This window comes from Saimiri boliviensis, chromosome 8, assembly GCF_048565385.1.
Source record: "Saimiri boliviensis isolate mSaiBol1 chromosome 8, mSaiBol1.pri, whole genome shotgun sequence".
NCBI lineage: Eukaryota > Metazoa > Chordata > Mammalia > Primates > Cebidae > Saimiri > Saimiri boliviensis.
The window spans coordinates 74,587,091-74,614,594 of NC_133456.1; the positions used below are offsets into that span (position 1 = coordinate 74,587,091).

Genomic DNA, 27,504 nt, shown 5'->3' on the forward strand with positions numbered 1-27,504 from the left:
ACAAGAGCAAAACTCTGTTCCAAAAATAAAAAAGAAAGAAAAGAAAAGAAAAAGAAAATAGCAGTGTTGGCTGGGCATGGTGGCTCATGCCTATAATCCCAGCACTTTGGGAGGACAAGGCAGGTTGACCACCTGAGGTCAGGAGTTCAAGACTAGCCTGGCCAACATGGTGAAACCCCATCTCTACTAAAAATATTAAAAAATTACCCAGGCATGGTGGCACACACCTATAATCCCAGCTACTTGGAAGACTGAGACAGGAGAATGGCTTGAAACTGCGGGGGCGGAGGTTGCAGTGAACTGAGAACATGACATTGCACTCCAGCCTGGGCAACAAGAGCAAAACTCCATCTCAGGAAAAAAAAAAAAAAAAAAAGAAAAAGAAAACTGCAGTGTCACAGTGAATAAGCAGGCTAGTGGTAACAGGAAAGAGGAGGGGCATGATAACTGATATGGTAATTGAGTAATTAAAATGGGTTTATAACCCTCCCTTGAGAAGAAACACAGCATTTCTGCCGCTGTCACTCCTTTGAGGAAAGTGCTTCTACTCCACCAACCCCCTCTTTTCCTAGTGACATGGCCAGCAAGGAAGTCATTACAGTGTTTGGAGCAACAGGTAAAAACGTCTTTAATTTTCAGGGCATGCTTACTTTGCTCACTCTCCTGTCTTCTTGTTTTTAACTTCAGAGCCTGCAAGTGTGGGCTGAACAAAGAGCCTTTTGGAAGAAAATTTTTAAAGTATCTTATTGCTTTAGTTTGTGATGTGGTAAAGGGGCGGCATGATTTAACTTGATTTATAACTTGATCTCAGCAGGACAAGGACAGTGACATCATCTCCCTTTTCCAATCACGGGGCGCACTTGTTGGCATAAGTTTCGTTTCCACATAAGCTATCCTCTGAAGTCTTTTCTCCACTTCCTAATAAGCAAAAGGTACGAGTGTGAGAGGCCTGTGGGTTTGCAGTGAGTATCCAATGCCTGACCAATCTTCCAGGGCTTCTGCCAGGATGGAGTGTGCGGGGAGGTTGTGCTGGTGCCTTCCTTACGGTTTGTTCCTCAACAGTCAGAGCCGTCTTTGCGAAATGTAGATCAAATCAGGTGATTCTCCTTCAATCTGTTCTCATTTCAGCCTTTCAGGGATCCATTGGAAACTGTCAGATCATGTCACACCTCTGCTCAAAACCCTCTGAAAACTCCCAGACCCCTGGCGCTCCAAGTAAAATGCAAAGTCCTGCTACTGCCCTGCCACAGGGCCTTGGGAATGCCATGGCAGACGTCTCTTCCTGCCACTCTCCTCTCATTCCGCTTCCTTATCCTGGCTTTCTTGCTGTTCCTCCAAAACACTCCCACCCCAGAGTCTTTGTATTGGATGCTTCTTTAACCTAGAATGGTCTCCATCAGTTCCTGACACGGTTTGGCTGTGTCCCCACCCAAATCTCATGATTGTAGTTCCCATAATCCCCACATGTTATAAGAGTGACCAGGTGGAGAGAGTTGAACGTTGGGGGTGGTTTTCCCCATCCTGTTCTCGTAATAGTGAAATGGGAGAGTTTCCTGGCCCCCCGCCACATGATGTGCAACAGGGGTGTGGCTCTCTGTTCTGCCACTGCCAGCTCAAACCCTTTAAGGGAGGGGAAGCATGCAAACAGGCAGGTGCAGGGACTGGGGCAAGCGCTTTTGGGCTCTGGTCCCATAGCAGCATCAAGGGTTGCGTGTCTGTAACTTCCAAAGCCCGAGTGTGCGTGTGTTACAGTGTGTTCTTTTAGCCTTGCCATCTGCACACAGCTTAAAGGTTAACCGGCTCAGTGAACCCTCTGCCTCTTTGCAGAAGAAGGGGGCTAGTGTGACATCTTTGTGTATCCTGAGCTCTCACCCAGCGTCTGAGAAGAATTGGGTCACACATGAAGGATGCATGCAGGGGTTTTTGAGTGGTGAGTGGTGGCTCTCAGTGGGATGGATGGGGAGCTAGACAGGGGATGGAGTAGTAATATGGTCTTGCCCTGGAGTCTGGCTGTCTGGATGTTCTCTGAACATCCCCAGCCAACTTCTCCTGATGTTCCTCCTATTCTCTCCTCTGCCATGCCACTCTGCTGTCTGTTCGTCTCCTCATCTCCTTGTCTGCTTCTGGAGTCTGGGATTCAGGGTTTATATGGGTACAGGACAGGGGGCATGGCATGCCAAAGGTAGCTTTTTGGGTGCAAAACCAGGAATGCCTATTCTTACTTAGGGCAGCGAGTATCCAGGCTTGAGGGTAGAGCCTTTGCCAGAAACCCTCTTCTACCCAGTATTTCGCTGTCTTGCGTTTGTATCAATAGTGAGTTAGTTCTCATGAGGTCTGGTGGTTTTACAAGGGGCTTCCCCCTTCACTGGGCACTGATTCTCTCTGCTGCCACCCAGAGGTGTCTCCTGCCATGATTGTAAGTTTCCTGAGACCTCCCTAGCCATGTGGAACTGAGTCAATTAAACCTCTTTTCTTTATAAATCACCCAGTGTTGAGTATTTCTTCACAGCAGCATGAGAATGGACTAATATAGTTCCCCACTGCTTTCTCCCTCATGTCATTCAGGTCTCTGCCTAGATGTTACCTTTTCCACGAGGACTTTCCAGACCTCTGCATTTGAAATTGCAACTGTGCTTCCACCCTGCCCGTGTCTGGCTCCCTTTCTTACTGGATTTTTTTTCTATTTCTGCTGGTCTTTCCAAACTAGAATATAAGCTCTATGAGAACAGTAATTTGTCTGGAGGAAGTCACAGGCTAAAGCAGGAAGCAGAGGAAAATAAATTCTCAAAAACCAACAGTCAAGTGTGACATGAAGTGGAAAAGAAGGGGCAGCGGCTAGGGGATGACTGTGATTAAGCCTTAAGGTGACGGTGAAGATGCTGGCTTTTCCTGAAAGAGAAAAGTAATCGAAGGGTTTCTTTTTTTGGTTTGTGTGTGTGTGTGTGTGTGTGTCGAGCGACATGGTCTCACTGTGTCGCCCAGGCTGGAGTGCAGTGACTGTCATGGGAGGCATCATAGTGCACACCCTCAAAGTCCTGAGCATTGTTCCGCCTCAGCCTCCTAAGTAGCTGGCACTGCAGGACTGCCACACCATGCCAGGCATTGAAGGGTTTTGAGCAGAGGAATGACATGACTTTGGTGTTAAAAGGATCATTTTAACTTATGCTTTGTGAAGGGACTGTAGGGGATAAGGGCTGAAGCAGGGAGACCTGTTAGGGGTGGTTGTCATAAAATAGGCAAAATGATAGTAGCTTAGACCAGGATGGTAGCAATGAGGTTGTGGAGAGTGGTCAGATCCTGCAGTGGTTTAAAAAGTAGAGGCCAGGTGCAGTGGCTCATGCCTGTGGTCTCAGCACTTTGGGATGCCAAGGCAGGCAGATCACGAGGTCAGGAGTTCGAGACCAGCCTGGCCAACAGAGTGGAACCCCATCTCTACCAAAAATACAAAAATTAGCTGGGCATGGTGGTGAGTACCTGTAATCCCAGCTACTTGGGAGGCTGAGGCAGGAGAATAGCTTGAACCTGGGAGGTGGAGGTTTTGGTGAGCCAAGATCACATCACTGTACTCCAGCCTGGGCAACAGGGTGAGACTCTGTCTCCATTAAAAAAAAAAAAAGTATAGTTGGCAGGGTTTGTTGTTGGACCCGATATCAGGTGTAAGAAGGGAGGAGTTGAAAATGACTCTGAAATTGTATGGCTTGAGGAACTGGAAGAACAAAATTGAGATTCACTGAAATATGGGGAGGAAGAGAAGGTTAGGAGCTCCTTAAACTTGAATTAGTCTCATTAAACTTGAATTGCCAACGAAGCATGCAGAGCCTGGGTAGGCAGTGGAGAAGATCGTTGGGAGTGGCCACGCAGTTAATTCTGTCTTCTAAATCTCTCGCAGCTTCTTTCCATTCTCCCTCTTAGAAGCTTTTTCCACTCTCCATTTGCCTTCCCTCCTTGTTCTACCCTTAAACAGAATCATCTTCAAATCTGATGAATTTTTCAAACCTTGTAGCCAGCTAATACCACCTTACACCGCATTCCTGTTCTCCATCGTTACTGCCTGAGATGTAAGCCCCTCTAGTTTTTAGTCTCAACCCTATATTTCTGCATGCATCCCTTCCCCGACCCCACATCTCAATCTCCCTTGCCTCCAAAACCTTCTCATTGTACCCTTCTGTTCCAACATCCACATCTTGGCTAAATGCCCCCTCAACCTCTTTGAATAAACAGTCACACTTGACTTTTCTTTCTCAATCTTCCCTGTTCACCATCACCACATCTGATTAATCAACAAAATCCTGTTGATATGTTTTCAAGGAACACTGTAAAAGACTTTGAAATGGGAAAAAAAGATTGCTGGGTATCCTTGCCCAGGGCACCATTCTCGTTTTTTGTGAGCCTTTCCTTGTTTTGAAGATAGTTATAACTCTTTTTTTTTTTGAGACGGAGTTTCGCTCTTGTTACCCAGGCTGGAGTGCAATGGCGCGATCTCGGCTCACCGCAACCTCTGCCTCCTGGGCTCAGGCAATTCTCCTGCCTCAGCCTCCTGAGTAGCTGGGATTACAGGCATGCGCCACCACGCCCAGCTAGTTTTTTGTATTTTTAGTAGAAACGGGGTTTCACCATGTTGACCAGGATGGTCTCTATCTCTTGACCTAGTGATCCACCCGCCTCGGCCTCCCAAAGTGCTGGGATTACAGGCTTGAGCCACCGCGCCCGGCGAAGATAGTTATAACTCTATACGTTGTAGCAAATAGATAATAACGCAACTGATTGTTATCCATAGAAATGCAAATCAATTGTGTCTGGTGGACCACAGTTGATTGCTCAGTGGATATGGACTGGCTTTGTCCCTAATTGTACATTCATTTTAGCATTTTGGCATTTCTGATTGCCTACATATGTGTGTGTTATTTGAATTTTTCTTATAACATTGTACTGGTTCCTTCATTAATTAATAAGTTAAACAAAAAATTTTAATGCATTCTTTTTTGTTTTTTAGATGAAGTCTCACTCTGTTGCCTAGCCTAGAGTGCAGTGGCGTGATCTCAGCTCTCTGCAACCTCCTCCTCCCAGATTCAAGTGATTCTCCCACCTCAGCCTCCCTAGCTGGGATTATAGGCACACACCACCATGTCTGGCTCATTTTTGTATTTTTAGTAGAAACTGGGTTTTACCATGTTGGCCAGGTTGGTCTTGAATTCTTGATCTCAAGTGATCCTCCTGCCTTGGCCTCCCAAAGTGCTGAGATTATAGGTGTGAGCCACTGCACCCAGCAGACACATTCATTTTATGTGTGTATAAATTATAATTTTACTCTTTAAAAATATATCCTTTAATGTTCTGAGTATTTTTTTAATTATACTTTAAGTTCTGGGGTACATGTGCAGAACACGCAGGTTTGTTACATAGGTATACACATGCCATGGTGGTTTGCTGCACCCATCACTCCGTCATCTACATTAGGTATTTCTCCTAATGTTATCCCTCCCTTAGACCCCCGCCCCCTGACAGGCCCCGGTGTGTGATGTTCCCCTTCCTGTGTCCATGTGTTCTCAGTGTTCAACTCCCACTTATGAGTGAAAACATGTAGTGTTTGGTTTTCCGAGTATATCTTAAATTTTCATACTTGTCTCCACCTGAATAACCCCTTCTAGCTTATCATACTACTATCACAGGTCATTATCATCTTCACCTAGATTATTTTAAAGCTCACTAATTGTACCCTTGTCTGTGGTCTCTCTATCCTATTCCACGCTCTCCACTAACCAGAGTGCTTTTCCTAGCATGTGATTCTGAACACACCACTCAACTTCATAAGCTCTCCTGCTCCCAGAACAAGCGCAGCCCTCTAGGCCTATTTTGCTTCTCTAGCCCCATGTTTGACATTGACCCGCAGTTCACCAGTCAGATTCATTTCAGTTCTCTGAATTCACTGCCTTCTCTCTCACCTCTGGAATAAAGCACTTGAAATCCACTTTGCATGCAACGTGCTCCGCATGCCTGTCTTCTCCCAAGTCTTGCCCGTTCTTCAGGGCTCACCTCTGTTACCATTTCCTTCAGGAAGCCTCCCTCTAGTCTGGGTTAGATGCTCCACTTATGTTCTCCTCTGGAGCCTGCATCCCTCAGCCCCTTCCCCCCTCCCCTAAGAGAACATATCACACTGTATTATAAGTGCTCTTTAATTATCTCCCCTGCTAGTCTGCAGGCTCTGTGTAGGCAGGTGCCATGCTCAGTTTGAATCCTGAAATCCTTACTTAACCACTATATGAACTGGAGTAAGTCCTTGACTCTTAAGACCATAATCCAATATATTCATAATGTCTTTCATAAATTATATCTTATATCCAACATGTTCAAACCCGTATTGTTTACAACTACATCCCCAGGGCATAGCACAGCATGTAAAGGTCATTCAAAAACACAGTCCCAGGGCAATAATAGAAACTTCCCTGTAAGAATCCTTCTCAAGGACCATGACCCACCCCAGCTCCTCCAGCACCCCGAAACCCCCTGCCAAAAGCACAAACTATACTCAAATAGAAGGTACTTCAGTGTGTTTAGGTTTAATAGGGTAAAATGTTCAACCCACCTGCATTTTATCTATCTATCTATCATCTATCTATCTATCTGTAGAGAGAAAGACCAGGAACCTCTTTTGTCAAACTGTCTAAATAACCCAAATATCAGATCTATAACCAGGTAAAAGTATAATTGCTCTTGTTGAATCTGGAGGACTGCGGGCATCCCTGATTTTGACACCCTGCTCATTTGCCCTTCTTGTTGCCTCAAGCCTCTCCCACTCCTCTCTTCCCATGCCCTCTGCAAAAATGCCTCTGAAGAGGCCGCGAAGAACTTGGTGTGAAAGCCATGCGGGTATGTGAAGTGCCGTGTAGCACCCACTGACGGAGCTGCAGCAGCAGCTCTGCTCTGCGTCGTGGGATTTCTGAGCAGCTTCTTTCAGTGAACATTCTTCCTCATCCTTCCCGTGTTTCTTCTTCCCTTGACCCCGCAGGAGCTCAAGGTGGCTCTGTGGCCAGGGCAATTTTGGAGAGCAAAAAATTTGCTGTGAGAGCAGTGACCAGGGATGTGACTAAGCCGAATGCCCGGGCGCTCCGGGAACTTGGAGCTGAGGTGGTAAAAGGTGACCTGGATGATAAAGCATCCGTGGACGATGCCTTGAAAGGTGCCTATGGGGCCTTCTTGGTGACCAACTTCTGGGAATCTTTCAGCAAAGATAAGGAAGTGCAACAGGTAGAAACCAGTTTGTTTCTTTTTTCGCTTTGAGCCCTTTCTCTTACCCTCCCCAGCTGCTTCTTCCCTTCCTAGAAGGGGACAGGCCTTCAATCGGGGCAAATATATGTCTTACATCCTTTTGGCATTTATGAAAAACATGTACTTTAAGTACTTGTTAAAGGTATCTTTTTAAGACCTTGAATATTCTAGAGTGATGATTTCATGAAGCTAGTCATTAGGTCTTCCACGTCTCACCATTTGTTTGTAGATGGCATGGGGGTGGTAGCAAGGGTACCCCCAAATTTGAGATTTGTCTGAGAGTGAAATGGAGAGAATAAAGATGTAATGAGTACATTTACATTTCAGATAGATAATTTGGGAATGGGTACACAGAAAAAGAAATAAACGAGCAAATAAACCCACAAGAAATTAAATGCAGGGAAAATGAAAGTTTGTAGAAAAAGTAAATGTAACCGTTGAGTAGCACATGACTCAGCTTCAGCTGTGTGCAGGCACTGAATATTGATCTAGCCAAAAACACGACTGGGTGAATTAAAAAGGGAATTGTGTATCTGTGTGGTGGTGGTGGACAACGTGAGCAAGTAAGACAGCTGAGCGCGCAAGCCAGCGAGAGAGAGATCGCTAATCCTCATCTTTCTTCTTTATTTTTTTTTTCTTTTGAGACGGAGTTTCGCTCTTGTTACCCAAGCTGGAGTGCAATGGCGCGATCTCGGCTCACCGCAACCTCCGCCTCCTGGGTTCAGGCAATTCTCCTGCCTCAGCCTCCTGAGCAGCTGAGATTACAGGCATGTGCCACCATGCCCAGCTAATTTTTTGTATTTTTAGTAGAGACGGGGTTTCACCATGTTGACCAAGATGGTCTCGATCTCTTGACCTCGTGATCTACCTGCCTCGGCCTCCCTAAGTGCTGTGATTACAGGCGTGAGCCACCGAGCCCGGCCAATCCTCATCTTTCATAGTAGGAATTTAGCAGATGATATTTCAAACTGAAAAAATTGAGAATCAATTGTATAAACATGTTTACAAAAATAAATAGCTAAATTAAATTAAAGTGTTACTTCTGGAGAACAGCAATCAGCCTAGGGGCACAGGGAACTTATTTTATTTTATTTGTTTTATTTTTTTTAGAGACAGGGTCTCACTATGTTGCCCATGCTGGTCCTGAACTCCTGGGCTCAAGTGATCCTCCCACCTCAGCCTCTTGGGGATTCTTTCTTTTTTTTGTTTTTGTTTTTTGAAATGGAGTTTCACTCTTGTTGCCCAAGCTGGAGGTCGGTGCAATGACACGATCAAGGCTCACTGCAACCTCTGTCTCCTGGATTCAAGCGTTTCTCCTGGATTCAAGCGATTCAAGTAGCTGGGATTACAGGCATGCACCACCGTGCCTGGCTAATTTTGTGTTTTTAGTAGAGACAGGGTTTCTCCATGTTAGTCAGGCTGGTCTCGAACTCCCAACCTGAGGTGATCTGCCCACCTCGGCTTCCCAAAGTGCTGGGATTACAGGCATGAGCCACTGCACCCAGCGGGAATCTTTTTCATTGTAAGATTCACTCCCTCCCAATCCATGACAGTACTATTTGAAAATTTAAACTATGCATATGTATAAATTTGGGAAAAAATGAAGATTAGATTTTAAAAATGTAATGGATGCTTTTAGCCACTTAAGAAATGGCACAATTCAAAAAATTGAAAGCAGGATCAAACTGTTGCAGGAATGTCTCTTGAATTAATTATGCCATTCCAAGCCCATGTTTTCGTGATAGACTCTGGAAGGGTCTATTTTAGGAGATCTGAATTCTAATTCTGATATTCACTTACTAGGAAACAGGGGTGCAAGGCACCTCTCTGCTGCTAACCCAGGTTAATTATGTTTTCTCTGCCTGCTACACAAATTTTTTTTTTTTTTTTTTAAGGAAAAGTAAGAAAGAAACAGCAAAAAGGAAAAAAGAAGAGACAGATGAAAGTGCTTTGGAAAATTTGGGTCTAAAAACAGACACAAAAAGAGAATATATATACTTGTATATTTGTGTGTGTGTGTGTGTGTGTGTGTGTGTGTGTGTGTGTATGCCTCCATTATGCCTTCAACGTCCAAATGGAGTGTAGATATAGCCCATTACTAGACACAATTATAGAAAATAAATAAATGTGCTCACAGTTGACCACAGAGGCACTGAGATCTCGGAGGAAAAGCCCGTCTCTTCCTGGCCAGTTCCCACCAGGTTGCTTCTTAGCTTCAGGAGGTACCTGGGGTTCCTTTCTCCTATGTCCCCTCCCTAATTCTACTACTCCCCCACCTCAGGTGTCCCGCTTACAGCCCCCATGGGAGCAGGCTGAGGGCTTGGGCGTTTCTGAGTGGATCCTCTACTCACCAGTGCTGGAGTGGTGGCCTCTCATAAGATAAACTGAATATATTTTGAGACTGGGAGGGCTTCCTCTCCACAGGGATGAGGGTAATAAGAAAATGGGAGGGTGGGCCCAGTGCCCTGGCTCACGCTTGTAATCCCAACACTTTTGGAGTCCCAGGCGGGCAGATGATTTGAGATCAGGAGTTCGAGACCAGCCTGGCCAGCACGGTGAAACCCCTTCTATACTAAAAAATACAAAAAAACTAGCAGGCGCATACTTGTAAGCCTAGCTACTCCGGAGGCTGAGGCAGGGGAATCATTTGAATCCGGGAGGCGGAAGTTGCAGTGAGCAGAGATTGCTAGACTCTGTCTAAAATAAAAAAGGCGGGGAATGGGGTGGGTGGAGGAGATCGTGCTCTTAATATTTGTCTATATGCAAATACAAATACAGCAGTCCACGAGGATTTACTTTTGACTCTCAGGGTAAGCTGGTGGCAGACACCGCCAAACGCCTGGGTCTGAAGCACGTGGTGTACAGCGGCCTGGAGAACGTCAAGCGGCTGACCGGTGGCAAGCTGGAGGTGCCACACTTCGATGCCAAGGGCGAGGTGGAGGAGTACTTCTGGTCTCTCGGCATCCCCATGACCAGTGTCCGAGTGGCAGCCTACTTTGAAAACTTTCTCACGGTGTGGAAGCCCGGGAAAGCTTCTGATGGAGATTACTACACCCTGGGTAATAAACGAAGTGAAAGCTCACCAGACACTGGTTGCCCTCCTCTCCGCTCACCGCCCACCCTTTCTCCCTTCTTGCCCCTTTGCGATGGACACCCATCATCTGAGTGCCTTCTGTGGGTTTAGCGCCGTGTGAAGTGCTAAGAGGGATGCCACTCTGGGCGATTACGCTAAGCTGCTCTTCCAGGGCACAGAACTAGATGTGGGATCAGAAGCACAAAGGGCTGCATTTCCAATCTTAATATACTGACCCTCCTTAATGTAAGTACTGGAGTTAGCGATGTGACCTCCAGCCTCCGTTTCCTCAGGTTATTTTTGTTTTTATTATTTGAGATGGAGTCTCGCTCTGTCACACAGGCTGGAGTGCAGTGGTGCGATCTTGGCTCACTGCAACCTCCGCAGCCCAGGTAAAGTGATTCTCATGCCTAGCCTCGCGAGTGGCTAGGATTACACGCGCCCACCACCACGCCTCGCTAATTTTTGCCTTTTTTAGTCGATATGAGTTTTCACCCTGTTGGCCAGGCTAGTCTCAAACTCCTGAACTCAAGGGATCTAGCCACCTCGGCCTCCCAAAACGCTGGGATTACAGGTGTGAGCCACCACGCCTGGCAGTTTCCTCATGTTTGATGGGAAAATGGGACAAGATGACTTTTTTTTTTTTTTTGAGTCTGGGTTTCTGTTGCCGAGAATGGATTGCAGTTGGAGTGTTGTGTGAAACGTAGACGAGATGATTGGGTGGATCTCTTTGAGCACTTTCTGACAAGGCAGGTAGTGAGCTTTGTGAGTATTTAGGAGAGGAACATTTCAAGAAGAGGAAATAGCCAGCGTGGCTGAAATAGAATGAGGGAGGGGAGGGAACTGGGAGATGAGGTCAGAACTAACAGAGGGTCTTGTTGCATAAGCTTTGTAAACCACTGGCTTTTCCTCTGAGAGACACAGAGAGCTATCAGAAGGTTCTGATCAGACATGACCGGGAGTGGTGGCTCATGCCTATAATCCAGGCACTTTGGGAGGCGATGGCAGGTGAATCACTTGAGGCCAGGAGTTCGAGACCAGCCTGGCCAACATGATGAAACCCCGTCTCTACTAAAGGCACAAAAATTAGCTGGACATGGTGGCGGATGCCTGTAATTCCAGCTACTCAGGAGGCTGAGGCAGCAGAATCACTTGAACCCAGGAGGTGGAGGTTGCAGTGAGCCGGGATCGCACTACTGCACTCCAGCCTAGGCGACACAGCGAGACTCCGTCTCAGAAAAGAAAAAGAAAAGAAGGTTCTGAGCAGACGTAACATTAGCTTGAGCTGGCTTTTTAACAGGATAGCTCTGATTTTTATGTTGAAAAGAGACTATGAAAGGGCAAGAGTGGAAACAAGGAAACAAATTTTGCAATAATCCAAGTCACAGATGATGGTGGCTTAGACCAGGGTAGTGGCATTGAAGATGATAGTAAGTGGCCAGATTTTGTACATATCATGCATATGCATTTCAAAAGAAAAAAAACAGGATATGGGATATGAGAGAAGCATCAAGGCTGACTGTAAGATTTGTGACCTGAGAAACCAGAATGAGAGGGTTGCCATTAGCTGAAGTGGGAGACCGTATGGAAGCAGGTTGGGGGTGTAGTTCAGTTTGGGGCCTGTTGAGTTGAAGATGTCTATTGAAAGTCAAGTAAGGATTTGAGTAAGTATTGGGACACGCGAGTCTAGAATTCAGCAGAAGTTTTGCCTGGAGATACATTTAACCATACTTTACACACAGAAGATATTTAGTAAAAACCTGATTGCTCTTTTAAATCAGTATCAAGGTGCTAAAGTAATTTCCTTTTTTTTTTTTTTTTTTGGGGGGGGATGGAGCCTTTCTCTGTTGCCCAGGCTGGAGTGCAGTGGCACAATCTTGGCTCACTGCAACCTCCGCCTTCTGGGTTCAAGCTATTCTCCTGCCTCAGCCACCAGAGTAGCTGGGATTACCATCACACCCAGCTAATTTTTATATTTTTAGTAGAGACAGGGTTTCTCCATATTGGCTAGATTGGTCTTGAACTCATGACCTCAGGTGATCCACTTGCCTCAGCCTCCCAAAATGCTGGCATTACAGGTGTGAGCCACTGTACCCAGGCTGTAATTTCTCAAATGAAACCTTGTATCTGTATATGGATTGTGGCCATTGGGTTTTACATTGCCTTCCTCTATCTTTCATTTAAGTGGTTGATCAATTTGGGTTGGTGGGACCTACCAAGGATGTGATATAATTAACTATTTATCTTTTTCTAATTTTTTTTAACTAGCACTACCAATGGGGGATGTACCAATGGATGGTATCTCTGTTGCTGATGTTGGAGCAGCCGTCTCTAGTATTTTTAATTCTCCAGAGGAATTTTTAGGCAAGGCTGTGGGCCTCAGTGCAGAAAAACTAACAATACAGCAATACGCTGATGTTCTGTCCAAGGTTTTGGGGAAAAAAGTCCGAGACGCAAAGGTGAGTTCTTAGGGGACATCCATGTGATCACAAGAGGCCACCTTGGTTCACATTCCACTGACTTGTACATTCTGGTAGACTTTCTATGGATTTAGGCAGGACTGAAAGACTTTCAGAAGAAATTGAGAAGGACTCTGGTTCCATAAATCTATCTTCATCGATGGGTGCAATGGAATCTCTCCCATATGGCTTTATTTCTTTGACTTAGGGTTAGTTGTCTTGTAAAAGTAAAATTACTTTTGAGTGGAAAGAATTTAGAAAATACAGCCTTTCACATATACCATCCCAGCTCCTTTCATAGGCCGTTACTGCTGACCACTTCAGTTGGCCAGAGCTAGCTGCTGTGGAGCAAGGCACCGAGCTTCACTGAGCCTCAGTTTCCTCAGTTGCAAAGTGGGGAATGGTAGTATCTGCTCCAGGTGTTCTTGTGAAAATTACGGAGAATATATTTAAAGGGCTTATCATAGTGATTGGCATAGAGTAGAGATGTATAGAGTATCTATTATGAACCCAGTGCTACTTTAAGGACTTTGCAGCAAGGTTGGAGTGAATATGTTGATGCCCATAAAGTCACCGTGATTGTTACTTCTTGTAATCATTACAAGACGTGACACCACAGGGGCTTAATTATGGTGTTCAGGCTATCTGTGTTTTAGATGATCAGAAAACGGTGGAAAAAGGTTTCATGGAAGACGTGGGCTTGAGCTGGTCCTGGAGGAAACATGACTGTGTAGGTACGGGGGCACCAAGAAGGCTGGCCTGGCTAATTCTAGAATAAACATGACAAACCAGGGGCAGTATGGGAAGTAGGCAAATTCTAGCTCTGCCCCATCCTTGGTAATTTACTTAACCCCTCCCAGCCTCGGTTTCTTCATATATTCCAAAAAAGTTGTTATACCCCCTTTGAAGGATCATTGCGAGGATGAAATGAGATCTGTACAGCAGGTGCTTGGCACCGGGTCTGGCACTTTGTAAGCCCTCCACAACTGATCATGCTATAAATCATGCAGGAACGGCCTTGTGTGGGTGGCTGCCTTCTTGGGCTTGGGGGTAAGTTATTTTCTCCAAGAAATTGTGGCTGGCAGACACAGGACAGGCTTTTACAGAAGACTGAGAACTGCTGATATTGAGCATGACTCAAACAGGTACTGGTAAGCGGAAGGGAAAGGAAAACAGGCTGTTTTCAGGGTACAATGATAGAGCTGAGGAGTTGCAACAGAGACCTTCTGGCCCTCAGAGCCTACAGAACTGGGGACAGAAGGTTGGTTCTATCCCAATGATTCTAGAGGGGATACCTAGATTTCCAACTCAACCTCAGATACTGAAGTTGTGAGGAGGCAAGATACTCTTTTTTTGCTGAAAACCACTGTAGGAGTCAATCCAGCCACGAAACCACATGTGTGTGTGGCTTCTGCTTATCTCACTGAAGCCACACACACATTTCTCGGAGAGATTAAGTTATTACTAAACCCAAGAAGGTAACCACCCACTCAAAGATGGGCTCACAAGAGGATCTCCAAAGTCCCTTGTACCCGGGTGCACATTTACTTCTCAGTGACCCCTCTCCCAGGCCATTTGCATTTGGGTCATATGTTCATTTTGTCCTGTGAGTTTGAACTCTGAAAGGAAGGAGAGAAATAGAGTTTGGGTGTAGGGGATGAGTGTGTGTATTGATTCTCAGAGGATGCAGTAGACATTGTTCTGAATTGCTCAGAACCTTCCGAGCATCTATTAGTCACATACTTGGTCCCTGACTCTTCTGGGTATACGAATTGTTTTATAATGCAGCTGAAGCTTCCCTGGCACCAAAAGCTATAGGGCATCGGAGGCTGGAACGTCTATAAAAGGGTCTGACAATTCTGGGGAAGGGTGCGTCTGGCCACAAGGTGGCACTCCAGCCCACACAGTCTGACATCCTCCCACTGTCTAACCCCCAAAGGAAGATGGTTTTCCCAGAAAGCGAGACACAGCAGAACAGATCTCTTTTCGTCAAAAAGCTGCAGAAAAGATTCCCTTATTCTACTAAAGCCTATTTGGTATCAAAGTTAGGGATGAAAGAGTGCCTCGAGGGGACACTCATGGAAGAATCGTCCATGTGTCTCACAACGGACTTCTAGTTCCAAACTCACTTCAACTTTTCAATGTTTTTCTGATTTCAAAAATAGCAAATGCTTATTGAAGAAAACTCAGAAAATTATAAAAAAGAAGATACGAATCACACACCGTTCAACCTCACAGAGATAGCTACTGTTAAGATTTGACAGGTTTCCCTGTCTTTTTTCAGTACATATAAGCATGTGTATATATTATACAACTTAGTAATTATAGTATACAGTTATACAACTTAGTAATTATATTATATATATAAATTTTTATATATGCACATATATAATACAATTACTAAATTGTATTATATATGCATATGCATATATTTAATACAATTAAAATAACACTAAATGTACCATTTTGTTTCTGGCCTTTTCAGTAATGTTATGAGCATTTTTCTGTTTTGTTAAACTTCTTCAAAAACATTACACCACGTTATGTTCTGACAGTAGATGTACCACAATTAATTTTATCATTTCTCTATCGTTGGCTGTACTGGTTGGTTTTAATTTTCTCATTATTAGGAATGCTGTGTGACAACCATTGTTTTACCTAAGTTGTTTGTGTCTGTCACGTTTTTTTAAAGGCCGCGGAGAATTGCAATGTCAGAGTTTATCTCTGATGGCTAAAGACAGATTATACTGGATCTGATAGAAATGAGTTTTGCTAATTCAGTAGGGGGAATTATAGATCCAGTTAGTGTTAGAAAGGGTTCAAGTAGTTGATTTTATGGAAGGTGACAGAAGGCAGCTCAGTTGGTGTGGGATGGGTTCCATTTCTGCTTGGGCCTGGCTTTGGCAAAGGCTGGGGCAATTGGAGGTAAAATACGGACTTCTAACCCAGAAGGGCTGTGAGGATGGATGGGCCGTCAGCCAGGTGAGGAGAGCCTGGTGCCAGAGAGGGTGGATCTTTTTTTTTTTTTTTTTTTTGAGACAGAGTCTCCCTCTGTCGCCCAGGCTGGAGTGCAGGGGTGCGATCTCTGCTCACTGCAACCTCTGCCTCCGGGGTTCAAGTGATTCTCCTGCCTCACCCAAGTAGCTGGGATTACAGGCGTGTGCCACCACGCCTGGCTAATTTGTTTGTATTTTTTTTAGTAGAGGTGGGGTTTCACCGTGTTGGCCAGGCTGGTCTCAATCTGACCTTGTGATCTGCCCTTTTGGCCTCTCGATGTGTTGAGATTACAGGCGTGAGCCACTGCACCGGCCAAGCAGGGGATCTTGACGCTGCATGGAGGGCCAGGTGGATGGTCAGTTTCAGAGGGCTGGTGAGGGAATACCAAGAGGAGGTATAGACAAAAACACTGTGAGGAGCTGTTCATATGAAGGCTGGATCTACAGTACCTTATCCAAAAGGCTTGGGGCCAGAAACAATTCAGCTTTCAGAATCTTTCAGGTTTTTAATAGGTTATTGTCTACATATATTACATAACATCACAAGCAGGGGCTGGAGCAGGAACCTGTAATCAAACACATCTCTATCTCTGCAGGAAAATATTTGAATGTTTCCACTAAATGGTATAATTAAAGAACATAAATAGCTTCACATAGTTAGATCAGGTTTGCCACCAAATTAGTTCAAAAAGATCAGTTTGCTGCCAAATGGCTATGGGAAAAAAAAAAAAAAAAAGCTTTAGAGTCTCTTGGATTTTGCAGTTAGGCTAAAGAATTGTGGACATGGTCGGGCACGGTGGCTCACACCTGTAATCCCAGCACTTTGGGAGGCAGAGGCGGGTGGATCACCTGAGGTCAGGAGTTTGAGACCAGCCTGGCCAACATGGTGAAACCCCCTCTCTACTAAAAATACAAAAATTAGCCAGGCATGGTGGCGGGTGCCTGTAATCCCAGCCACTTGGGAGGTCGAGGCAGGGAAAATTGCTTGAACCCGGGAGGCAGAGGTTGCAGTGAGCCAAGACCGTGCCGTTCCACTCCAGCCTGGGTGATAGAGCAAGACTCCACCTCAAAAAAAAAAAAAAAAAAAAAAATTATGGCTCTGTATCATCAGTAAGGTGAATAATGTTATTTCAAACTATTTTAAGTACGGACAATAACATTTTCTGACTTTTTATTTGTTCTTAAAAGATTACCCCGGAAGCTTACGAGAAGCTGGGATTCCTTGCAGCAAAAGAAGTAGCCAATATGTGTCGTTTCTATCAGATGAAGCCCGACCGAGATGTCAAGCTCACCCACCGACTAAATCCCAAAGTCAAAAGCTTCAGCCAGTTTATGTCAGAGAACCAGGGAGCCTTCAAAGACCTGTAGAAAAGCAGCTATTCAGAGAGGCTGAACCAACCACACAGCCTCTTTCCTCTCTGATCCTTTTCCTCTTTACAGCACGTTCACAGAACATGTTGGAATGCAACTGTTTGTAACACCAAAGGATTTCCTGCAGTCCTCTCTTCAGTAGGAAGCACAGCATTGGTGATGGGACACAGTAGTTTGATTCACATTTAACTTGCTAGTTAGTGATAAGGGTGGTACACCTGTTTGGTCAAATGAGAAGTCTCAAGTTTAAATAACCTTCTGTAGCTCTCTCTCTCCCGGAGAGCCAAGTCCCCTCAAAGGACTCTGGCCTGAGGAACTTCGAGCTTCTCTCCTAACACTAATGGGAGGGCAGATCATACTTGGGATTTCTCCTGGGTGAGTGATTTCAACCCCTAGCGCTGAAACTCCCCTGGGCAACTCCAATTTTCTCAACTGCATCGCAAAATTCTCAGTGAACTTTTAAGTCATTTTAATTTTAAAAAACGAACATCTATGTAGAGAATTTTCCGGGAAACATGGTGTTCAGTGAAAAAGCACAAGCACTGGAAATGCTAGAATTTGGTTTGGCTTCAAGATTGGAAGTTTATTCTCTGAGTCATTCATGAAGTCGCCTATTGAGCCATCATTCAAATATTCATCTATCAATCCCTCTACCTGTCATTTATCCATTCCGCAAACTTTTCTTGAGCACCAGCACGGGTGGCATGTTTGTGGACTTTGCTTCATTCCTATGTGTTTTCTTTCATCTTTTTTTGAAACAGAGTTTCACTCTTGTTGCCCAGGCTGGAGTGCAATGGCACAATCTCGGCTCAGCGTAACCCGGGTTCAAGTGATTCTCCTGCCTCAGCCTCCCGAGTAGCTGGGATTATAGGCATGTGCCACCGTGCCCAGCTAATTTTGTATTTTTAGTAGAGACATGGTTTCTCCATGTTGGCCAGGCTGGTCTTGAACTCCCAACCTCAGGTGATCCTCCAGCCTCGGCCTCCCAAAGTGTTGGGATTACAGGTGTGAACCACCGCATATGGCTTCTGTGTGTTTTCTTATCACAGTGGTCCACTCTCCGAAGGCTCCTTCTAGTGTGTGGTTGGGTTTGAGTCATGCCAGGCCCAGTGAGGCCATCTCCCCATGTTGCTCTGGGCAAAATCCAGAGGATCTGCTGGGGGAATGGGTGGGGCAGGAAGCTGGAGGCAGGGCCTGCGAAGGGTGGGACTGTGGAAAGAGAAGGTGGCAGAAGGGCCCCATAGGACCTGTCTGTATCTCTATATCATATTGTAATCATCTTACTTGCTAGTTTTCTTTCTTACTGTGAGTAACTTACACTTATCTTTATCCCGGTGCCTGCTACCTAATGAGTAATCAATAAATGTTGATTGATTAAGTGAGTAAATCGTTAATTGACTCTATCATTACAAGAAAAGAGTGGCAGGCACAGTGGCTCGCACCTGTAATCCCAGGACTTTGGGGGAGGCTGAAGCGGGTAGATCACTTGAGCCCAGGATTTTAAGACTCGCCTGGCCAACATGGTGAGACCCTGTCTCTGGAAGAAAAAAAATTAGCCAGGCCACAGTCCTGTGGTCCCAGCTACTTGGGAGGCTGAGGTTGGAGAATCACCTGAGCCTGGGAAGTTGAGGCTGCAGTGAGCTGTGATTATATCCCTGCATTCCAGCCTGGGTGACAGAGTAAGAACCTGTCTCTAAATAAGTAAATAAACAGGTGCATTGGTCTTGTGTACTGGGGGGTGTGGTAAGAACTAGTAACTGATACTTTTTTTTTTTTTTTTTTTTTTTTTTTGAGACGGAGTCTGGCTCTGTTGCCAGACTGGAGTGCAGTGGCGTGATCTTGGCACACTGCAACCTCTGCCTCCCAGGTTCAAGAGATTCTCCTGCCTCAGCCTCCCGAGTAGCTGGGATTACAGGCACACACCACCATGCCCGGCTAGTAACTAATACTTTTTAAGGGTGAGAGATTGTCCACTTCTGGGAAGGGAGGATCCCCCACTATCCCACTTGTGATGATAGAAGCACCCGAGCAAGGGCGGAGATGGTGGTGTCTGCGTGAGAGCCCTTGGCCTAGAATCTCACTCAGGACAGGGAGCCTTGGTGATGGCAAAAGCCAGCCTTTTTTGTCTTTTAGAGCTCCAAGGGATAAGTGTTGAATAAATGATGTCGAAATTGTTGCAGATGAATTTTGATTCTGGGGGGAAATACAACTGAAGTGCATTGAGGACCACTCTCCTTTTCAAAGTACCAAGTCCCCAGCAATAAAGTCAGTGCCACTCAAGTGCTCAGCCCTGGGAAATGGGCCTGGATAAATTTCTAAAAAGGGAAAAGAAAAAGAAAAACAAAACCCTAAACTAAAAATAAGTGACTTAGTACTCGTCTGGGTGGGCCGGACAGGAAGAATGATTGCTGTTCCCTAAATAAACCACAGGGTCCCCCATGTGGAGAGTGACTACAGGCCCAAGGACCCCCTGGACTTTTTGTGTGTTTTCTGGGATGGCAGGTTGGTTTTTTAAGACCGGGATGGCTGGGCATGGTGGCTCACGCCTGTAGTCAAAGCACTTTGGGAGGCCAAGGTGGGAGGATCGCTTGACTCCAGGAATTTGAGACTGGCCTGGACAACATAGCCAGACTCTGTCTCTACAAAAAAGTAACAAAATTAGCCAGGCATAATACTGCGTGCCTGTAGTCCCAGCTACTTGGGAGGTTGAGGCAGGAGGATCACTTGAGCCCAGAAGTTTGAGGCTGCAGTGACCTGTGATCACTCCAGACAGAATGAGCCCTTCCTTGTCTCTTTTTTTTTTGTTTTGTTTTTTGAGACAGGGTCTCACACTGTCACCCAGGCTGGAGTGCGGTGGTGTGATCACAGCTCACTGCAGCCTCAAAGTTCTGGGCTCAAGTGATCCTCCTGCCTCAACTTCCCGAGTAGCTGGGACTGCAGGCGCACAGTACCATGTCTGGCTAATTTTTTTTTTTTTTTTTTTTTTTTTTTTTTTTTTGTATTTTTGTAGAGACTGTGTCCAGCTTTGTTACCCAAACTGGTCTCAAACTTCTGGCCTTAAGTGATCTGCCTGCCTCGGCCTCCCAGTGTTGAGATTACAGGCGTGAGCCACCATGCCTGGTTTTCCCTGTCTCTTAAAAAGCAAGAAAGAAAAGAAAAAAAGACTGAGACAGACCAGGGCTGCATAGCCATGGACCAGCCCCAGTTGTTTCTGGAAAGCATGATAAGTCCTTCCAGGATTTATAACCAAACTTTACAGTGGCTGCTCTGAAATGAGACTGTGCCCTTGAGGGACGTCAATCTCACATACCAAAGAAAGGAAAAGAACTTCAAATCAGTCTGAGACGTTTCAATATTTGTTGACAGTGGACAAAAGATTCCACCACTATCCTCTCCCACTCCTGCCCAATAGTCTTCAGGCCAAGGGAGGGAACGGATTCCCTTTGCGTTCAGGGTGGAGACCTGGGGACCCAAGAGAGGCACAGAGGGTGGAAATGGGGCTGTGCGTCTCAGTGAACAAGAGCACCCTCTGTTGTCCAGGGGTAGATTAGGGTTGGGGGCGTGGGTGATGGAATGGAAAGGATGCAGGATGCAGATCTCTCTCTGTGATTCTAGAGATGACCCTAGAAACCCAAGCTGCAAAGTCAGATAATCCTGGATTCGATGGCCTCTGCCACTGACAAAGTGTGTGAACTTGGTCAAGTTACTTGATGTCTGGGCCCGTTCTTCCCATCCTCACCGGGACTGCTGGGAGGACGAAAAGATTGAAAACATGAGAGGCACTTTGTATAGTCTTTGCCAGGTCGTCAGTGCTCAAGAAACAGCTGGAATTATTCTTGAGCATAATTCCTGCCCTTGCCTCCTTCTTACGCCTCCCCAAGTTCTGAGGCGTCCAATGGGCTGTTCCGGGTGTCTCCTGACCTTGGCCTCAGGGACTGCAGGTTCATCACGCTCCGACCTCCGGCTGCCAGGTGTCCCGTCCCTTCCCAGCTCCCTTTTCCCACCACTAGATGGCAGGATGAGTCCAGCCTGAGAAGGATCGCTCCGGCCTCATCCCAGGTGACTTTTCCAAGGGATTTTTTTGAGGGGGAATAAAGCCAAAGGAGATAGTTAGATGGTGCCTGTTAAAGCCCTGTCGGTTACCCTCCGTGGTCATTTCGACAGACATGCTCTGATCACCTTCTCTGGGGGAAAGTGCCTTCTCCATGCCAGATTTGGGATTAAGGGAAGGAAAGGGAGGACCAAGGGATTATCCAAAGGCTCCTGCACTGGCCGGCCCCATGGCAGAGGGTGAGCCTTCCGCATAGAGGGCTCCCAGGCCCTCTCCAGGCGTGCAGAGCACAGGGCCTGCGGCAGCCGGGGAGAGCCTTGCTGGGTGCTGATGCCCCCGCTGCTGGCTTCTCCGCGGCCCACACTGCCGTCCTCTCCCGACCCCAGAGACCTTTGCCACTCTGAAGCCTCAAGATTATACAAGGGGCAGAGACAATTCACCAAAAGGAAGCTGGGGCACTGTTAGAAAGTGCACATTGGGCAGCCCTCATGGTCGGTTCTCCCAAGTATGAGCAGAGCACTCCGGCAACGTAGTCCTGTCTTGGACTCCTCATGGGAGTGTGCAGGAAGGCAAATAACATGATTTTTTAAAAAGGTATTTATTTATTTTTATTTATCTTTTAAATTTTTTATTTTGAGACGGACTCTTGCTCCGTTACCCAGGCTGGAGTGCAGTGGTGCGATCTTGGCTCACTGCAACCTCCACCTCCCAGCTTCAAGTGATTCTCCTGCCTCAGCCTCCCGAGTAGCAGGGACTACAGGCATGCACCACCAGGCCCAGCTATTTTTTTTTTTTTTTACCAGTAGAGATGGGGGGTTTCACCGTATTGGACAGGTTGGTCTTGAACTCCTAACCTCGTGATCTACCCACCTCGGCCTCCCAAAGTGCTGGGATTACAGGTGTGAGCCACCGCACCCAGCCAAAAACTTGAATTTTAAACCATCTCGGAGTTTAAGTTGCTATAACTTTTCTGAGGGGCTGCCTGGCTGAGAGGATTAAAAATGTACATACCCTTTACTTGGCAAAACTCCTTCTAAGAAACCATCTTAAGTAAATAAACACAAATATAGATAAAAACATAAATTTGAGGATTTTATATGAAAGCGTTTTTCATGAGAGCAAAAAAATATAGAAGTAAGCAAAATGTTCAGCATTTAAGAAACGGATAATTAAATTACTGAAGTTTAAAAATTTCTTTAAATAGTTAATTTTTTAGAACAAGCATTTGTAAAAAATTTTTACTGAGAAAAATTATGTTTTAAGTGAAAAGTATTGGATTATATCCAGCATTATATCAAGCCTAATCCCAATTGTGTAAACTACATACACATAGTAAAACATTGGAAGGAAATATGTGCCAAAATATTAATAAAGTAAAATTTTGGTTGACTTTTATTTTCCTTAAGTTTCTTCTTTCCCCTAGTTTTCCATAATAAAAACTGTTACTTTTGGCCAGGCGTGATGGCTCATGCCTATAATCCCAGCACTTTGGGAGGCTGAGGTGGACGGATCACTTGAGGTCAGGAGTTTGAGACCAGTCTGGCCAACATGGTGAAACCCTGCCTCTACTAAAAATACAAAAATTAGCTGGGTGAGGCAGTGTGCACCTGTAGTCCTAGCTACTAGGGAGGCTGAGGCAGGAGAATAGCTTGAACCCATATTGGGGAAGTTGCAGTGAGATCATGCCACTGCCCTCCAGCCTGGGTGACAGAGCAAGACTCCGTCTAAAAAAAAAAAAAAAAAAAAAAAACACCGAAAACCAAACCAAACCAAAACGAAAACCTGTTACTTTTATGTTGAACTTTTACATAAGAATTATTTTAAAATTTAACAGATACTATAGATTGTCCTGTCTTCCTTATAACAAATATAATTATTTACGAGTATTTATCATGTCCTAACACTCTAAGAGCTGAATGTACAGACTTTCACTGAATCTTACATCAACACTCTAATAAAGATTATCTTCTCATTTTACAGATAAACATACTTCACAGAGTTTACATAACTTGCTCAAAGTCACACAGTTATTAGGTGGTAAGAGTCGAGATTGAAATCTAAGTCTGTGTCCCCAGAGTCCGTGAGCTTTTCACCACACTAGAACTCCCATCCTCCCTCCCACCCAAGGGATGCTTACAGCTCTGAAATCCCATCAAGACTACTCAAGGGCAGAGTTCTCAAGTTATAAAGGGATTGGGCCATTCAGAATTCAGTTGTTTGGAATTTGGACACATTCTCTTTAGAAACAGTGTATAAATGCTAATGTGCAACGCTGTATACAGATCAAGTCTAAAAGTTGGTGAAACCGCATCTACCCATATGCTGTTAAACCACAGCTTTCTATAGCATATTGCTTGTTAACCCTGTCTCCCAGGTGCACACAAGAGAATAATGAAACTAACACCGGGGTGAGGACAAGACAGCACTTGGCAGAGGGAGGGCTCAACATTCGCGCATGTGCAGAACGAGAAAGCAGAGCCACGGTGTGCTCAGGCAATCCACGTGGCTAACAGGGTCTGGAGGAGGAGGGGCAAGACAGAGGTCACAGGGTTGAGTGTGGAAGCCCTGCGTGGAAATCGAAAGAGCCCTCAGGAGGCCCTGGGGGATCAAACCCAAAAGTTTCCAAGAGCCAGGCGGGTAGATGAAGGAAGCAAGCCAGATGTAACACAGCAGGGAGTGGTGGCGACTGTGCCAACAGGAGACCATGTGACCCACCTAAAGGCAATAAAAATAAATTTAAATAGAAACACATTGACAGTCAAATGTAACTTGTGGCCGGGTGCAGTGGTTCACGCCTGTAATCCTAGCACTCTGGGAGGCCGAGGTGGGTGGATCTCGAGATCAGAAGATTAAGACCATCCTGGGCAATATGGTGAAACCCTGTCTCTACTAAAAATACAAAAATTAGCTGGGCGTGGTGGCAGACTCCTGTAATCCCAGCTTTTTGGGAGGCTGAGGCAGGAGAATCACTCGAACCCGGGAGGCAGAGGTTGTAGCAAGATCTCACCGCTATACTCCAGCCTGGCAACAGAGTGAGACTCTGTCTAAATAAATAAATAAATAAATAGGAACCCACTGACAGTCAAATGTAACTTGTGGCCGGATGCAGTGGCTCATGCCTGTAATCCCAGCACTTTGGGAGGCTAAGGTAAACAGATCACCTGAGGTCAGGAGTTCAAGACCAGCCTGGCCATCATGGTGAAACCCCATCTCTACTAAAAATACAAAAATTATCTGGGAGAGGTGGCAGGTGCCTGTAATCCCAGCTACTCAGGAGGCTGAGGCAGGAGAATCGCTTGAACCGGAAGGCAGAGGTTGTGGTGAGCCAAGATCACACCACTGTACTCCAGCCTGGGTGACAGAGTGAGACTCTGTCACAAAAAACAACAACAACAAAACCCCCAAACGTAACTTGTGTCAGTTATTACTAAATGATGGTTTCCTGAGTTTAACATTAATTCCCCAGCCCTCTGATTTTGTGGAAGGGCTGGGACTTGGTGAAGCTGTAGGTATTGTGGATGGCTGACCTGATCATGAGGGTAAGGAGCACCCACAGGATGCCAGGGTCCTCCACTTTGGCGGTGGGGTGCTGTTGGATGATGGCTTAGGGGTGAAGCGGTTGAGGCGCTTGTCCACAGGCCCCATTCCTGTCTGTGTTGTTACAAATAAAGCATTCCCTCATCGTTTCTGGCAAATGTTTGGCCATAGGGAAAAAGCAAGTAACCAACATTGATTGCAAACTGCACTGTTTCGTAGTCAGCATTTTATTTTTTATTTACCTTATCTATAGACTTTCATTGAATCTTATATTTTGTAAACAGGGACTTCCTTTGGCATCCACGCTAGCGTGCAATGGCCTGATCACAGCTCACTGCAGTCTTGACCTCCCCAACTCAAGTGATCCTCGTGCCTCAGCCTCCCGCGTAGCTGGGACTACAGGCATGCACCACCACGCCTGGCTAAATTTTTTATTTTTTAGAAGAGGCAGGGTTTTACCATGTTACCCAGGCTGGTCTTGAACTCCTCGGCTCAAAGGATCCTCTCACTTCAGCCTCCCAAAGTGCTGGGATTACAGGCTTGAGCCACTGCTCCCAGCCTCACAGTCACTGTTTTATTTAAGCCTATTATCTCCTTGAAAAGTTGACGTATGTGGCAAAGACTAGACGTTTACCAATCTTGTCTTCTTTGGTACACAGATGGACCTCATTTCTCAGTGTTTTTTTGCAATTAATTACAGCTGTAGGACTGTTCTAGACACTAGCTTGCGAGCGGAAGTGATGTGTGACACTTCCCAGCCTGGCATAAAACTCTGCCCCTTGCCACAATCCTCCACCATCTCCCCATCACCTTTGGACTGATGTCTGTGCTGATGATCTTGGTGAGGCCCAGCCACCTAGATTCCCTCTTAGAGGAGAATGGCTCGTAGATTAGGAACACGTGCTTTGAACTTCATGTGAACAAGAAATAAACTTCCATAGCATTAGAGGCAATTGACGTTTTGAGGGTGTGTGTTTATTATAGCAGCTATCATCACCTTAATCAGTACAGCATTTTCATGCCCATTTTATAGAGAAGTAAACTGAGGCTTGGGGAGTTGAGTGACTTGGCCAAAGTCACACAGCTGAAAAGTAATGAATTTGAACCCAGATTTATCCAGCTCTTAAACCCAGGATCTTTCTAAAATAACACACTGCCTCTCAACTCAACGACATATTCTGTGGTGCCTAGTTTGTGCTTACACATCCTATTGGAAACCCCACCCCACCCAAATCTGCTGGGGCCTCCAAAATACAAGCAAATGGGAGAGTAGAGTTGGGGTAATAGGGGGCTGAAGCATCAAGATTTCAATCTAATATCAAGTTACTTAGGGGGAAACCCATATGCAGCTCCCAAGTCCTTCTGAAAGCCAGTGGGTGCTGCAGGCAGAGAAAAACGGGGCCTGTATTTCCCCTGCCTGCCAGCAGGGACCTGAAAATCCTAGGGGAGTTTTTATTCCCAGTGGCACTCTCGCTGGTCCTCTTGTTCATTAACATCTGTGTCCCTCCAATTTGGGCTCTGGCTTGAACTCTCTGAACTGCTCAAAGAGGCTCTTGCTACCTCTTTGTTCAAACAGACAATGGCTGCAGTAACAAAGAGGAAAATCAGATGCAGGTGAAAGTTTATTTTTAACATTTCCGAGGCCAAATGAGGATTTAACATGAAAATCAGAGCCCTCACTTCCGCCTGCTCTCTCCAAAAGTGGCTGGGGCGCTTTTGGCTGGCCCAGACTCCAACACGCTCGGATCCCCTCCAAATGAGAACACCACTGATGAGGTAGACAGTTTAGTCTTTCTGAGCCTTCTTCTGGCAGGAAATAGACATTTTGTTTGGAGCTGAGGTTAAACTTGAACCCACACATCATTGTGATCAGCTTAGGAAGCCAGGCTGCCCTGGCCACCCCAAATACGTGAGGTTGTCTTCACATGTTATTTTATTTTATTTTTTTGAGACAGAGTCTCTCTTTGTTGCCCAGGCTGGAGTGCAGTGGCACAATCTCAGTTCACTGCAACCTCTGCCCCCCAGATTCGAGCGATTCTCCTGCCTCAGCCTCCTGAGTAGCTGATATTACAGGCACGTGCCACCATGCCTGGCTAATTTTTGTATTTTTAGTAGAGACAGGGTTTTGCCATGTTGGCCAGGCAGGTCTCGAACTCCTGGACTCAAGTGATCCGTCTGCCTCGGCCTCCCAAAATGTTGGGATTACAGGTGTGAGCTGCCTCGCCTGGCCGTGTCTTTACACTGTAGTCAAATTAGACTGAAGTCTGAACAAATTAGTAAGTGAAAATTCTTTGAAATGATGAGTCTGAAAGCTCCCTTGGGGATGAACTTTTAGCTTGCCTCTCTTCTGTGGCTCCTCTGAAGCTTGCAGATAGCAGAGGCCTGGGAGGGTCCCGTGAGAAACAGCAAGAATGACCAGGAGCGGGTGTGCCTGTAGCACCCGCATCATGCAAAGTACTTAACCCCCTTATCCTGATCCTTATAACCATCTCCTGAGGTCAGAGCCATTGTCAGCAGTGTTTGAGGGAACCAGCTCAGAAAGGTGCGGGGTCAGCCCATTCCTCTCAGAGCACTCCACGGCCGATTTTCTTTCCATTGTGCCATAGTGTGAATGAGCATTAGTTTTCTTTTCCCTGATTTCCCACCCACCAGTAGGAAGCAGAAAAGTGCCGAAACGGCCCTGTGCTTTCTTGTTCCTGAGAACTCGGCAGCGGTAGTTTTCTTGTAGTAACTCAGAAAGGAGAAGTTATG

General features: G+C 45.8%; 1 protein-coding gene across 3 annotated transcripts; it reads left to right on the top strand.

Moving 5' to 3' along the window:
* Positions 1-497: 497 nt before the first annotated feature.
* LOC101044712 (nmrA-like family domain-containing protein 1) lies at positions 498-18,552 on the top strand. Of its 3 annotated transcripts, none has more exons than XM_039478851.2 (7): positions 510-616; positions 815-932; positions 1,828-1,930; positions 7,007-7,245; positions 10,076-10,325; positions 12,608-12,798; positions 16,983-18,552. In XM_039478851.2, the coding sequence occupies exons 3-7, from the start codon at positions 1,912-1,914 to the stop codon at positions 17,160-17,162; spliced, it is 879 nt and encodes a 292-aa protein (XP_039334785.1). In that variant the 5' UTR covers positions 510-616; positions 815-932; positions 1,828-1,911; the 3' UTR covers positions 17,163-18,552. The 3 variants fall into 3 exon arrangements, with proteins under 3 accessions (XP_010335986.1, XP_039334785.1, XP_039334784.1); XM_039478850.2 differs by having other exon boundaries at positions 514-616; positions 812-932; XM_010337684.3 differs by lacking the exons at positions 815-932; positions 1,828-1,930 and having other exon boundaries at positions 498-616.
* Positions 18,553-27,504: the final 8,952 nt, after the last annotated feature.

Bases quoted from the DNA above. Each gene is read 5' to 3' on its own strand.
- LOC101044712 (XM_010337684.3), top strand. From the start codon at position 577: ATGGCCAGCAAGGAAGTCATTACAGTGTTTGGAGCAACAG. The intron at 617-7,006 runs GTAAAAACGTCT...TTGACCCCGCAG, and splicing joins TACAGTGTTTGGAGCAACAG to GAGCTCAAGGTGGCTCTGTG. The intron at 12,799-16,982 runs GTGAGTTCTTAG...TGTTCTTAAAAG, and splicing joins AAAAAGTCCGAGACGCAAAG to ATTACCCCGGAAGCTTACGA.